Source organism: Drosophila guanche, unplaced genomic scaffold (genome assembly GCF_900245975.1).
Source record: "Drosophila guanche unplaced genomic scaffold, DGUA_6, whole genome shotgun sequence".
In the NCBI taxonomy this organism is placed as follows: domain Eukaryota; kingdom Metazoa; phylum Arthropoda; class Insecta; order Diptera; family Drosophilidae; genus Drosophila; species Drosophila guanche.
The window spans coordinates 4,846,681-4,861,172 of record NW_022995753.1 but is presented as its reverse complement, the minus strand read 5'-3'; the positions used below and the strand labels follow the sequence as shown (position 1 = coordinate 4,861,172).

Genomic DNA, 14,492 nt, shown 5'->3' with positions numbered 1-14,492 from the left:
CGTTGAGGCGGCGGTTAGAGTTTGGGGGTGGAACGAGATTAAATCTAGCTTACAAGCCCGTGTCGATCGGGAGAGCGCAGTTGAGAGCCGAGAGCGGCTACATGCTATTTTTAGCGAAGAGCGGCAGCATGTTGTTGCTTTGTGCTGCTAACAGCGCTGCCAGCTAACCAGCTAGTGCAGTCCATGACGTAACTATAAGGAGTAACTATAATTAAATGATGAAACAATTATTATGTTTTTTCACATTGCCTTCAAATGATTAATCAGCACACTCACACTTACAGCAAGAGCCCTTTCACTCGCACTTTTCACGCGCACGTTTGCCTAATTTTTGCCGACGAGACCTCCTTATATAGTTTCTTCATGGCGCAGTCTAAGGGCCAGTCACACTGAGCGAGAGAGAGAGAGAGGGCGAGCAGTCGGCGGAATAGTCAGCCACTCGCAATTATATTTTGTTCATTCTGCCCAGGGTATAAAAAACAAAAACTCAAATCGAAGGGAAAGTTTGCTCTAAGGGCACTGATGGCATGGTGAACTGACATTAAAACTGACAAAAATTACACGGGAGAGCAGCCATCCGTCCACTGGCAACAAAAGTTTTGCCGCTGCTGTGCTTAATCAAAGCCACGACAAAAGGAGGAGTCAAGGAGAAGCGATGGCAGGTGGCAGACCTGTTGAACATTTATCGATCAAGGTGATTTTGATTAACGACTTCGATACGCTGACATTAACAAATGCTTCGACGTGTATTCAGCAATAAACAAAGAACAAAAGACAACAAAATCAGAAGAGCTAAGTTCGAGAATGCATTCTGAGTTGTACTCAAGATCCACAAAAATACACAACTAAGCTTAGCATCCTCCAAATACTGCCGCTCCAATCCAGTCTCAATCCCCCAGCACTTACCTCAACATTTTTCATACATGACCAGCTGTGTTGCCCGATAAGTACCCTCACACTTGCCCTCCTGCTAGCCCCACATCCCAAGATCCAACAAAAATGGGCAACAGCAGCCACTTGCGGGACATGCAACCAAGTTCAATGGACATGTGGCACAGTAGATACGTTTTTTTGGTTCCTTTCTTGGCTGAACTGGATTTGCTAATAACCTTTTCATGTACCAACCATCGGGCTAGACGCAAGTGTCATAGTTATCGACAGCTGACTCCCTGCTGTTCGGTTGGAAGGAAGGAGCTGAAAGAATGGAAAACCCATCAGCAATACCTTTACTGCTGCTGCTCCCGTCGAGCTCTCAAGTTGTGGACTCTCCAAATATAATTTTAATTTTTAAATTTAACCCAACAACACAACGAAAATTAGGGCCCAATTCTCAGTCTCTCTCAATCACGAAATGCGGTAAGACTGTGAAAAGAAAAGCCCAACCAAGCACTTCCGGGTTTTTCTCTCAGTTTTTCTTTTTTTTTCTTTGCTGTGCCGTTGATGTGCCTGGGGAAGCTTCTGACAAGTGTGTGCCGTGTGAGTGTGTGTTTCAGTGTACAGTTGGTCCAGCTCTACGCTGGCACGTAGGCATCGAAGTGGCCGCAGGATAAATCTCGAGTGAATCTCAAACGTCGCACGGCTCGACCATGGTTGCCGGCATCCGCGTACAGCTCGCCGGAGCGAAAGACCTCAAAGCGGTAGTTATAAATGCGCGCGGCGGCCTTCAGTTCACAGTAGCCGCCATAGCAGTATGGCTGCGACATCTCCTCCAGATAGTCAGCTGAGCTGCGATAGTTATCGCCGTTTGCATCGTGCGATAGTATGCCAAATGAGTGCCAATCGCTGGCCACCAGCTGAACAATCTGCCGACGCACCAGCGGTGCTTGCTTCTGCGAGTTGAAGATCAGAAAGGAGAGCGCACGAAACAGGCAGGAGCCATCGCCCTTAATGGGCACCACATGGTGGGGCACGAGTAGTCCCTGAATTTTCAGCACTTCCCTCTTCATGTTCCAACAAAAAGTAGAAACACCTGTTTGGACAACTGAAACTTCAACTTTCTACACTGGAAACTCCAGTCCTACTTGATCACAAGTAATGCTTAGTAAATGTTTTCATCTTTCGGCTCTCCCTCCTTCCCTTTAGCCAAACAAAATATCTTCTTCGTGGGAGCCTTAAATGCCAGACGCTGTTAAATCAATTGCCGCCGCCTGATGGCAAAGTAAACAGGAACGAATTCCGTTTGTTTGGCAGCTTAAAGGCCAGTGAAATGTAAATTGAGGCCATTGAGAAGAATATGGAAGCGAAAGCACGTGGCGGCACGTGCACACCTACTCGCTGCTACTGGCTACTCGCTCCACTCGACTCGCGCCTCTCGCTCCCTTCAATTGTCATCTAAGGGGCAGACGGCAAACAAATTGACACAGGTCTCAAAGGGAACGGAAAAACATTTTTCAGACTTCAGGCAGACACCTTCACCTTCGCCTTCCATCAGCTGCACAGAGTTCAGATTACGCATACGACGCATGTGTCACGCATTTTTGCGGCCTGATTTTCGGGTGCCAGCTGTCCGTGCTGTCTCCAGCTACTTTAGATGTGCCTCGTTGGACTTCGAACTTAAATTGAATGGCGTTTGATTTATTTGCTTTATTTCATGGCACGAATAGCAGCAGCGAGAAAGTACAGTTGTGAAATATTCTCACATGTCTCTCGATGTCTTCCCACTTGAAGTCAGGTCAGAGGTACGTTGCTGCCACCAAATGAATTATTATTTGATATTTATTATTTATTCTTTGCTTTAATCCTTAATTATTTCTACACCTTTCCCCACATCATTTGTCATTGTTTCTTTCAATAAATCTTAAAGATAAACCCACAAATATTTGTAGACATGAGCCTGCCACTAGCATCTGCCCTCTCGAGCTTTTATTTCTGCTGCTGCCACCTTTTCCAACAATTTCCCAGCTGCTTTTGTACTGACACGTTGCCCCGTGCTCGTGATTGCTGCTGCTCCGCATGACATGGCCCCGGTGGGTCGCACTTTGCTCAGTTGGCTGCCAGCTGTGAACCCACCTCTAGGAGGTGCTCAACCACCCAGTCCAACCACCTACCTCTAGGAGCGGCTCCACCTCTCTGGCTGAGCGGCTGTACCTTTTTTTTTATGTTTCTGTTTTCATTTTTTCCTTTTTGAAATGGGCGCGAATTTGTACTTTTGCTGCTTTGATTTCACTTTGGTTGGTGCCTGGCTGCTGGCTGCTGGCTGCTGGCTTCTCCTCGTCTCAGTGTGTGTTGAGTGGCACTCGACAAAGTTATGACACACCCGCAGGTGCGGCCAGCATGTTGGCTTTGAGTATGACGAGCAGACGAGCAGACGAGCAGATTGTGCCTGGAGCCCGGCCACTTGGGTGACGCTTCTCTGGCTCCGCTCCAATTGATCCGCCGCCGATCCAGGATTAGGCCAGGAAGTTGCAGAGTTTCCCAGCTGAGTTACACAATTTCTGCTGCTCATTAGAGCGCTCTCTGGCCCTGTCCTGGCTTGTCCCTGCTGCACCCTTTAGCCACCCAGCAGCAGTCATTAGCCGCCGTTAAAATATTGATGGCCTCCATTGACTACTCATATATCAGAATTGATAGAAATTGGAGAGTGGGGAGGGGCGGGCTGCTGTTGCCGCGGACAGTTTTAAGCCTGGAAAAGCGGCGGGCTAATTATTCAACGTCAGTTGCCATAAATAATGCAGCAAGCAGTGGCAGAGACAAGCAGTGCAAAAGGCAAGCAGTGGACAATCGATGCCTCTGCCTTTGCCCCCCTCTCCGTCTTATTATCGAGGGCTTTGGAGGCGTCACATAATTACGTGAGAATATTGCCAGTTAGTCCGTAAGTGGGGCAGAGGCTCCTGCCTGCAGCTCTTGGCATTATTAATTCCTAAGAAGGTACATCAAAAGCTGCGGGGGCATCTTCCCGCCGCCTGCCACATGTTGCAATGTGTGCCTGCTGCTGCTGCTGCTGCTGATGATGATGGTTGGTTGGTCCGTTCCCTTTTTGCATATTTTATCTGCAGTGCACAAAGTTTCTGCCTCGGAATGTGCCTGGCAGCGGAAGGTCAGGTCCGACCCGCACCTCAGGTGTGCCTGACCCCCAGCCCACCGCCCTTGGGGAGTTTAAACGTCGACGCATTTAGCGGCCGCCTCGACGAGTTGTTAAAAATTTTATTTCTAAAGTGCTGGAACATTTGCCGGCCAACCGGCCAACCGACCCACAGACCAAACCCACTTGAAGCTGATTTCCAGCGTGAATTTTTGGCCCCCATGCACTCCTCGTCCAACGCTCAACCACAAAGAACTTTTCGCTCGAAAGTCGTTGTGGCAATCAAGTGATGGCGGAGATCCACACCGCACCGCCCTGATGCTGATGCTGCCCAGCCACGGCCTGGGTCTGGGTCTGGGTCTGGGTCTGGGTCCGGGTCCTGCTTCGATGCAGTGCGGTGTGCTGTGGCTTGGGTCAGTAGCAGTTTCATTGGTTCATCGGCGCTTCAGAACTGGTTTCCCTTGTGGCCTTTCGCTGCAGCGAACGATGGGATTTGTGCAATAGGAAGGGAACATCGCAGGGAGAACATATATCGAATAGAACAGAGATATAAATATAAGAACTAATGATTAATAACAAATATTAATGTATTTTAACCAAAAATATTTTTAAAGTAAAAATCGGCATTAAATAATTTATTTTCCACAGGTAAGTCCAAGGTCTAAACTCGAACGAAAAACTGTGTCTGCCAAGCCAAAGTACACCCAAAACTTTACTCCCACACACACACACACACACACAGACACACACACAGAGACATAGAACCGCCCGCTCTGCTGGCGCTGGCATTTTGAGTGCTGGCTGGCTGGCTGGCAAGTGGCACCCAAGTACGACAGAGAGAGAGAGTTGTAGCCACGTTCGTATTCATTTATCATTGATAAGAAACATAATCAAGGAAATGAATGAATGGCTGGCTGAGCAAATGAATGAATGAGCCTGGAGTGGGTTTCGTGACCACGTTTCCCCACCCCCATGCCCGTGGTTGTGTTCCATCTGCCTTGAGTGAGTGCAGCGCTAAGCGCAGCTGACTTGCTGCATCTCGTTTTAGCTTGGGACCCACCGCATGTACGGCAACATCAGTCATCCACCATTGCTGCCTGCTCCCCTTTTGGCTCTAGCAGCAGCAGCAGCAGCAGCAGCACGGAGTTCAAGTGACAGGTAAACAGTCTTGTGGCAGGCAGTCAGCCGATTGATTGTGCCATTGTTTCAATCAGATCAAAAACATTCAAGAACAAGGAACAAACGTTTAACATTTATTTGTTCAGACTAGCAGCGCCAGCACTGTTAACAGCACAGCGTAACAGCGTGTTTCCGTTACCCGTTAACAGCCTGGCTGTTAACGCTGTTAGCGCACCCATCCACAGTGCTGTTGGCGCTCGCTCTCGCGATCCACACAGCTTGCACTCGCTCTCACGATCCACACAGCTTGCACTCGCTCTCACGATCCACACAGCTTGCACTCGCTCTCACGATCCACACAGCTTGCACTCGCTCTCACGATCCACACAGCTTGCGCGCGGCCTTCGCTTAAGCTTGCAAGCGTGACTCACGGACCCCCGCTAGTTTGGTTTTGTTTCCACCCCCATGCCCAGTCGATCATCTTCGTGAACACTTCTTTGGCGGTGCTTAAATGCCATCCACTCTCCCTCTAAATGCTTAAATTTCCAACTGTTTAATCTGCCATCGCTTCTGCTCATTATGGTCGATTATCAATGCAACATATCGATAAGCTAAATGCCTCATTAGTTGCCGCAGCTTCTACCTGCAAAAACCTCATTTTGTGCACAGTTGCGGCACTGTCGTTCAGCCATGCAACATTTACGAATGGTTAAGCAGGAGGCCAGTGCAGCGGGAGCAGGTGGGCAGGTGGGCAGGGGTACTGTGCACTGGTTCACATGTGCCGCGAACTGGTTAAAAGTCAATTAGTCTAATTGCCTAAATGCAATGAATGTCAATTTAAATGGGCCAGTGCACATGAAAAATTGCCAGAAACGGGGACAGGCGAGCAAGGAGAGTAAGCAAGAGAGAGTGAGAGAGGGACTCGCCACTCAGCTACTTCTTTCAGCGAGAGAGCTTCTCATCATCACTTACACTCAGCATCCACATCAGCATCAGGGGCAAAAGCAGCAGCAGCAGCAGCAGCAGCAAATAAACATAAAATATACCCAGAAAACAACAAACAAACAACAGCCATAAGCAGTGCCAAAACAAAAAACACAAAAAAAAACAACAAACAAAAAACAAAAACCAAATGGACAGAATCGAAGCGCCAAATGCCCTGGAGAAGGCACTCAAAATGAGGAAAAATATTCGTCATTGGTGTAAGATCGTAAAATGAATGCAAGGAAACAATTTCGGAGCAAAATGTAAATTTCGAAATAAATAATTTACCACTAATTATTATACTTAATGATTGCCAAACAAAAATCAACACACACTAATTGATTGACGATTTTTAGTTGGTCATTTCCAGAGCTCATTTCCAGAGCCCGATCAGACTCCGCTGCAAAAGGGTATCTAGGGTAATTTCCAGGTTAAAGCAAAAGAAGACATGAAAAAAAGAGAAGAAGTGAAAAGGACACTCGTAAACTTTGCACCTCAGTTGCTAATGTGGCAGCTTAGCGAGAAAGACAGAGAGAGAGAGGGAGAAAGTGAGACAAAAACGGGACCAAAACTTGACAATAACTTGGGAGAGAGCGGGGCAAGCAGCGCAGCACTGGACTTGTCAGAAGCTTTCAACGCACACATATTTTCGTGGCAAGGTGGAAGGTGGTAGAGGGAGAGCAGGCAAAACTTTTGCAATGGCATTTCCTTTTTCTTTGCCGCCTGTCTAAGCCGCAATTAGAAAGGTCAAAAGGGGGTTTCAAACAAACACAACAAAAAACCCAAAAAAACACACGCAAAAAAGTCAAAAAACAAAACAGAACAAGCAGAGGAAGAATAAGTGTAAAAGTGACGATAATGATGTGCCAATTAATTAACTTAATTCCGCTAAAACTTCAGCCAAGAGCACGAAAAAATGGCGAGAGTAGCCCGCCCGCAGAAGTAGGCAACACTTTTTGGCGAGGCAGCAGGCTGCCTGGACTTTTGTGCTTGCCTCCTAGCAAATGCATAAATTACGCACAGGCTGCAGTCATAATTGAATTAAAATCAATTTTTGCGGGATTGCAGGCAGCAGCCTCAAGCTGTGTTCCCTGGCTGCTCCCGATACCAAAATATTCGCCACATTTTTGTGCATTTTGCGCACTTTTTTGGCTTGGCAGGGAAGGCAGCAAATTTGCTAGCAAACAGCATGATCAATGGCCCACTGCCCACTGCCCCCTGCCCTCTACCAGCTATTGTGCGCAGCATTCATTTTTCAGGCAAAACTTTGACAAATTGCTGATGGGCCAAGCTCAAAATCGAGTCATCGAGGGGCAGGATACGCATGGATATTCGCTGCTCATCACATCACTGCGGCTAATTATTACATTTTTACCTTGACTGAAGTGGCCGGCAGCCACTTTGACAGCCGCTGATAAATCACTGTCAAAAGGTGTGAGGTGTGAGGCTGTTTTGGTGTTGTGCGCGTTGACCAACGAATGAGTGGAGTGGCGAGGAGTGCATTATGTATGCCCCCGTGTGGCTGCTCATATTGATTGAAACATACATAATTACGGGCCAGAGCCAGAGAGTCGCCGGAAGGGGAGGCAGAGGTTCAGGACTGTAAGAAAACTGATAAGTAGAAGCCAAGGAAATGCTGCTCTTGGCCTGCAATGTTGATGCATAAATTTGCATTTCAATGTTTAGGAATATAAATTTGTATTCATTTCAGCTTAAACAATTACACACCCAACAAGGTCTGTCTTTTGTGCAACTCAAGCGCTGACAGGGGACATTTAAGACACATTTTGCCGCTGGTCTAACATCTACTTATCATTTATTTATGTACATTTATATGTGTTGTGTGTCACGGTCTATAAATTATGATTACATGCATGGAGCACAGTTCAAGCGGTGTTTTAAAATTCATAAATTCCTGCCAAAAGCAGGATTCATTTTCAGTTGTGTTTCGTGTACATATTTACATATTTACATACACAATACATACATAATACATACATGCCTCGACAGGCAACAACACGCAAAATCAAACAATCAAATAAAAGTAAAAGTAAAAGTAAAGCAAGAAAAAGCAAAACAGTCAAAACGAAGGGGCAAGCCCAAGTGAATGAAGCGACGACAAGGACTGGGACTGGGACTGGGACTGGGACGACTTTGAGGGGCTGCTGCCACTGCAGGATTGTTGTTTTAGATGGTTTTTGGCTTGTTGTCAGTCCCTGTGAATTGCTGGACGCGCACGCACTTTGATAAATGATGATGCGTGCTACATGACTGGCCATATGAAAAGGACTCGCACAGGACATCCTGAGAGAGGCAGCAGTTGAACAGATTGACTGTCAAACGAACAGACAGACTGACAGACAGAACTTGGGACTTTGTAAATTGCACACATAAATATATTTGCTTAGCAGGAAACTTGAAGCGATTCACTAATTGAGAACATTCTCACAATTTCATTTAATTTTCCAGATTTCTTTCTGGCTATTTTGCTTGGGATTTGTAAATTGGCTGACTGCAAACAAGAGAGAAGAAAGCAAAACAAACACGGACGGAAGTTTTCATTTGGCATAAATAAATAAAAATCAAATTAAATTAATTCCCACACAAAGTGGAAGAGGTTCGATGCCATAGGAGCGCCAAGTGCTGCTCAATTTCTTGGCAACGAAGAGCAGTGAAGCGGAGGGCAATCAAATTAAATCAAATGAAATCAAATGCGCATATGTATGCGCGTTTTATGCGATGCGCGGCAGAGACAGGCACCGAGACAGACAGATACAGAGAGAAAGAGCCAAAAGCGAAAGGATTAAAGCACAAAAACCACACACAAAAGGCAACTTGGCGGCAGGCAGTGGCACACAAACAGCGCTGGTGGGGCATCCGGGGTCGGGCTGTTTGACTATGCCAATATGGACAGTGGCTGCCACACAGCACGCACATCATCGCCCAACATTCCCAACATCCTAAATCTACTTTTCAGGGTTTTGTGCTGTCCACTTAAATGAACCGCCACTGTACTTTCAACTGCTTGACTACTGCTTTTGCATGGCGCGTCTGTTTTATTTTCGTGTTGTTTTGTTTTGCTTTGTTTTTTTGTTTGTTTGTTTGGCAATAAAATAAATCCACCGCAAAGCCGCTGCGGGTAGATTGCTTGGTTGACCCCAAAAAGTGAAACAGGAAGAGTGAGTGAGTAAAAGGAGCAGCAGCAGCAGCAGCAGCAGCGGCAGCAGCTGCTTCGTGGCCATAAGCGGAGCAAGCAGTGTACCGCGTGCTCCTCTTCGGTTGCTGCATGGCTAATTCAGCTATTTTGACTGTTCGTGTGTGTGTGTGTGTCTGCTGCTCTTGGCTACTTTTCAGCGTTAATGTGCTGTCGTCGTTGTTGGAGCTGCAGCCAACTTATGGCCCAATGCCAGCAGCAAATGCGTGGAAGCACTCGTGCTACCTGCACACTGCTTGACTGCCTACTAACTGCTCTTGTCGATTCAACCTACACGCCGCTTTTCCGCTGAACTCTAGGCACGCTGTCTAAAATATCTGAAAATGAGCCACAAAGATCAATCTTTGGTACAATAAAATCAAAGGAAAACCCCAAAATCTAGATACTTTTAAGTCATTTGATTGCAATTTATTATGGATACACATTTTCACTGTTGAATACTGCAAAGAAAATGTTTTTGGGTGCGCCTAGTTGGCATTGCCTTACATTGGTGCATCATGTCCGAGTGGCCATTTCCTGAACAGGAATTCCCCTATTCCCCAAGCCTTGTCTACACCATCATACCCTGATTTTGCTCTCTCTCTCTCTCTCTCTCTCTCTCTCTATCCCTCTATCACGCTCTATCTCGTCTGCTTTGGTCTGTCTGGTTTTGTGGTCATTTCAAATTTTCATTTCATTTGCCATAAAAAGGAAATTGGTTTCGTATACCAGTTGACAGGAGCCCTTAGCCAACACACACAGACACTGGCCGGCTCGGTCCACCACGGCAGCCAAGGGACATGGCACACACACACAGCTGGCAGGCTTAGCTGAGGCTGGCCACAGAACTGCTTGCTGCTGTGAGCAGTTACTTGCGTTACTTGCGGTAAACTCAACGACAGATTGAACTGCTTGCAGGGCAGCATGGGCAAACCCGCGAATTGGGCATAACAAAATCCACAAAAGATAATTAAATATAAAATCAAAAACAGTTCCCAGTGTTAGCCACTCACTGTCTCTGTCTGCCCTTGTTTTATTAATTATGATTTATTTCCTCTGGAATTCCTTTTGCACAGGTTCCTGCCTTTCACGCTGCCACCCCTTGGGCCAAAACAAATCCCGTGCGCATCGCGTACGGTTTACAAAGTGCAACTAACTTGAAAAATTTAAATTTACTTTCTTTTTTTTTGGCACAAACAAATATTAAATTAACACTCACACACACACACATGTGGGCCTGGCTGTGTGGGTTCTCTGACTGTGTGAGTTGCCCCACGAAAAACAGCAACAGCGGCGCAGATCGTCGAATATTCGTATGCCCTTTAGCCTGACAAATTTGTGCAAAAAGTGATCAAAATGCAGCTCTGAGCTTTTGTTTTATTCGTTAAAGCTGATTAAAGTTAACACTAAAATGCATCGAATTTTATTTAAGGCAAAGTCTTCCCGAAATTCTTGAAATTTGAATCAAAGTAAAATCAAAGAATTTCTCAGAGAAAAGTGCTGCAGAAATCGATGGATTGCTGTTCATTTTTAGCTAACCAAATTGGAATTCTTATTCTGATGTTGTGGGAGGCTCGCAAGGGTATCCAAAAGAGAGGAACAGCAGAGGGAATGCAACGACAAAAAATAGTGGAAAGAGCAGAAGAGAAATTCTAGAGCGCGCAGAAATTTGAGAGTTAAATTTGGGTCAGGGTTGCCAAGCGGCCGCGACGACGATGATGATGTTGATGATGATGCTGCTGGCATCAGAGCAGCCACAGAAGTAGCAGCGGCAACTGCAACTGCAACTACAATTTAGGCAGACACACACGCACATACATACAGACACGTGAGTGAGAGAGAGAGAGAGAGAGAGAGAGCAATTTAGTTCAAAGGAATTTGCGAAGTGGGGTGGGCACATAAAAGTGCAACCGAAAAGCGAATAAAAAATGACAAGAGAGGAAAAAACAAAGCACAGAGGTAGCAAAAAACAGAGTTAAAAAGGTAAAATTAAAAAATAATTATTATTAATACATAAATGCCGAAACATTAAGCTTTCAACTCAAAATCTTGAATAATAAATAACGTTGCAAAAATTATAAAAAAAAAGAAGAAAAACACACGGGGGCGAAATGCAATTAAATATTTGCAAAAATCTTTTTAATAAATCAGTGAGCGACAAAGCGACAAAGCGATGCACAAAAAAATAGAAATCAAATTGAAAAATGAAATGAAATGAAATGAAATGTTGACCGGCAGCTGGCAGCATTTCACCCACTTTGCTGTGAATGCCAACTGAGACAGACACACGCAGGAGGAGAGACCATTTAAGGGGAGACTTGGAATGAGCCGCCGAAATAGGCAGTTCAACCACGAATGGCAATCACTGGAATGCATTCAACATAAGTCTCCCCTTTGTCAAGGCAAATCTCAGTGCTCCTTGGCATACACGTATTTGTCGTTAATTTCATTTGAAGTCATACTGTTCCGTTTTCCAATCAGCAAGCACTTGCCCAATGGATTTAAATCAAATTATATCGGAACTATTGCTAATCGCTGCGTGTGTGCATTCTGTGTACAGACTCCGTGAGGCACGTTCTCCGCCTTCAGTGGCTACACATCGGGGAAATCGTTGACTTTTGTTGCTGTTAAATATGTTGCAAGAGCAGAATGTGGTCTGTGGTGTCTGTAGATTCTTGGGTAGTTCTTGAAGTAGTTCTGCCAGCAAGTTTGAGAGCGAAATCTCTCTTTCATTTCCATAATTTGTGTGCCATTTTCTTGCCAAATCTTGCCAACGTATCTCTGATTCAAGTGATTCCCTCGGCTGTCCCTGGCCTGTCCTGCACCTTTTCTACACATACTTCTTCTGGTATCTGGCTGCTCCTCACACATTTGGTGTTTGGTTTCGTCTTTTTTGCATGCCTGCTGTCAAGTCAACTTGCACAGATTTACTGTCAATGGCCCAAAGCAACAGTACCCGGTCGCATATCTGCATATGGCCCCAGCTCCTTCCCACCGCCTCTTCAGTGCAGCAGCAGCAGCATTTTGGCATTCAGTGAGAGAAAAGCCCCTTCAAAGCTTTTTGGCTGCTGTTTGTTTGAAGTTTCTCCTCTTTTTTTAGTTGCGCCTTTTAAGTGGCAACTACTTTGCACCTCACGCACACCCGCACACCCGCACACACACCTGCGAGCCATCTCCCCCTACCGTTTGTCTGTCTGTCTGCCATCTCTTTCTAGTCAAGTGGTTTGCCCTTGAGTTGGCTTTTGTGTGTGTGTGTGTGTGTGCTTTGGCATACATGTTACACCGTGCTACAGATATGAGAGATGAACGGGACTTCCACTTAAATCCAGCCATTCATTCATTCAGTCATTTGTGCAATCAAAAATCAGCTGCGAAAAAACAGAGACTTACTGTCTCTGTGCATAAATTATGTTAAGGAAATTTATGAAAACGTTGTGTGTGCCCGCAGTTTGCAATTATTTGCAAAAGCAAATTTATATAAATTATGGTTATGGGTTGAGGGGGGAGACGATTTATGGTGCAACATTTACTCGTAATTTTGCGGCTTTTTAATCAACAGAAATCCAAATGCTGGCTTACATTTCTGGTCAAATAAATTGTGATATGCAAGGCCCGCATCAGCTGTTGTTGTTTATTCTATTTTATAACCTATTTTATTATTGTTACAATTATGAGCTGGAAAGATTTCTACGGGCTTGTAGCTTAAAAGATTTCCAAATTGATCTTTGCCATTTTTTAGATTTCTTTGACACACAAAATGGAAACGAAACGTGACGATCGATCCTGGCAGGAGGAGCTGCGAAAAGGTCTGCAGACCCCGACCCGCAGCTAGGCTTCGGCAGTCGTTCTTTTATTCATTATTTGGTTACAATTTACATACATACATACGCAGATGCACGCATATACATATGTACATATGTATGTGTGCATGCGCATATATTTGTCTCTGTGTGTTGTCGGTTTTTGTGGCTTTAATGGTATTTCCGGAGCGTGGGGGGGCGAGGCATCGTGCAGCTGTGTGCTGGCTGGCCCCCACATTGATGCATGTGCAGCAGCACGTTCCGGCAATGCCACTAAATCCCCCCTAGGACAGCAGACGACGACGACGATAGCCAAAAGCCACGAAAAAGGGTGGTTTTGGGCGGGACAATGAGCGGGGGGGGATCGGTTTTTGGGTTTATTTGAAAAAGCAGCATCGATATGTTATTTGCATGCTGTCCAAAGAGGTGGGCAGGGTGGCGGGGTGACAGGGGCAGCAGCTATCCAAGTTTGCAGCAAATCCCGTGGCAACTTTTTGCTACGCGAAACTTTCTTCTGTGGAAAGTTTATGCATGAATAAAGTGAAAAGCTGCAGGCAAACCACTCACACAGCTAAACTCATGCACATGCGAGTGTCCCACACATGTATTCTATGTGTGTGTGCAGTGCGAACTGAAAAAAAAAAAACGAGACTTTACATGTTCGATTCGACTGTACGCCACACACTCGCTTAATATAATACAGCGAAAAGTTGCATTTTATTTAATGCAAACATGACAACATCTGTTGGCCAACTTCAAATTCGCATTAGGCTGCTGCTACCCTCTGCTGGCAACTGGCAGTCGGCCAAAAGCCCACCACCAATATCCAATTATTTCTTGTTCAAAGTCAACTTTGAAAAGTGCGCGCTGGCTTAGCACTAGAGGTGCAGCAGTCAAATATCGATAATGGCGATATCGAAATGGTGAACTAAAACTAGAACTAGTTCGTGGCCCATGCCGTACCATCGGTGAGAAATTGCCTATTTCTGCATGAAAACTGTCGCAAAACTTTGGATTATTTATTTATGTTTATTATTATATATTATATTTTATTAAAATGCTTACTATTTATTCCTCTCTAATGCCTTTTTTAGTTCCTGCTTTACTGAACTAGTTCTTCATACTCTCACAGAATTTTAATATTATTGAACGGATGAAGGAAAGACACAAACTAATGGTTGTAAAGTAAAAAATTGTCAAAAAATTATAGTAATATTTCATTCCCACTCACGTAACTGGAATCTTCAAATAAAAAATAAATGATTAACTTAATATAATATATGAAATATTAATATTTAACTATAGAAAATAAATAGAAAGAAAAGAAACGAAATCAAATCAATGAAAACACCATTATTTAGTTAGACGATGAAAT

The 14,492-nt window shown here is 45.0% G+C and overlaps 1 protein-coding gene across 1 annotated transcript; it reads right to left on the bottom strand.

The window, feature by feature from the left end:
- Positions 1-1,511: 1,511 nt before the first annotated feature.
- LOC117588712 (OVARIAN TUMOR DOMAIN-containing deubiquitinating enzyme 10-like) lies at positions 1,512-1,946 on the bottom strand. The gene has a single exon (XM_034280161.1). The coding sequence runs from the start codon at positions 1,944-1,946 to the stop codon at positions 1,512-1,514; it is 435 nt and encodes a 144-aa protein (XP_034136052.1).
- Positions 1,947-14,492: the final 12,546 nt, after the last annotated feature.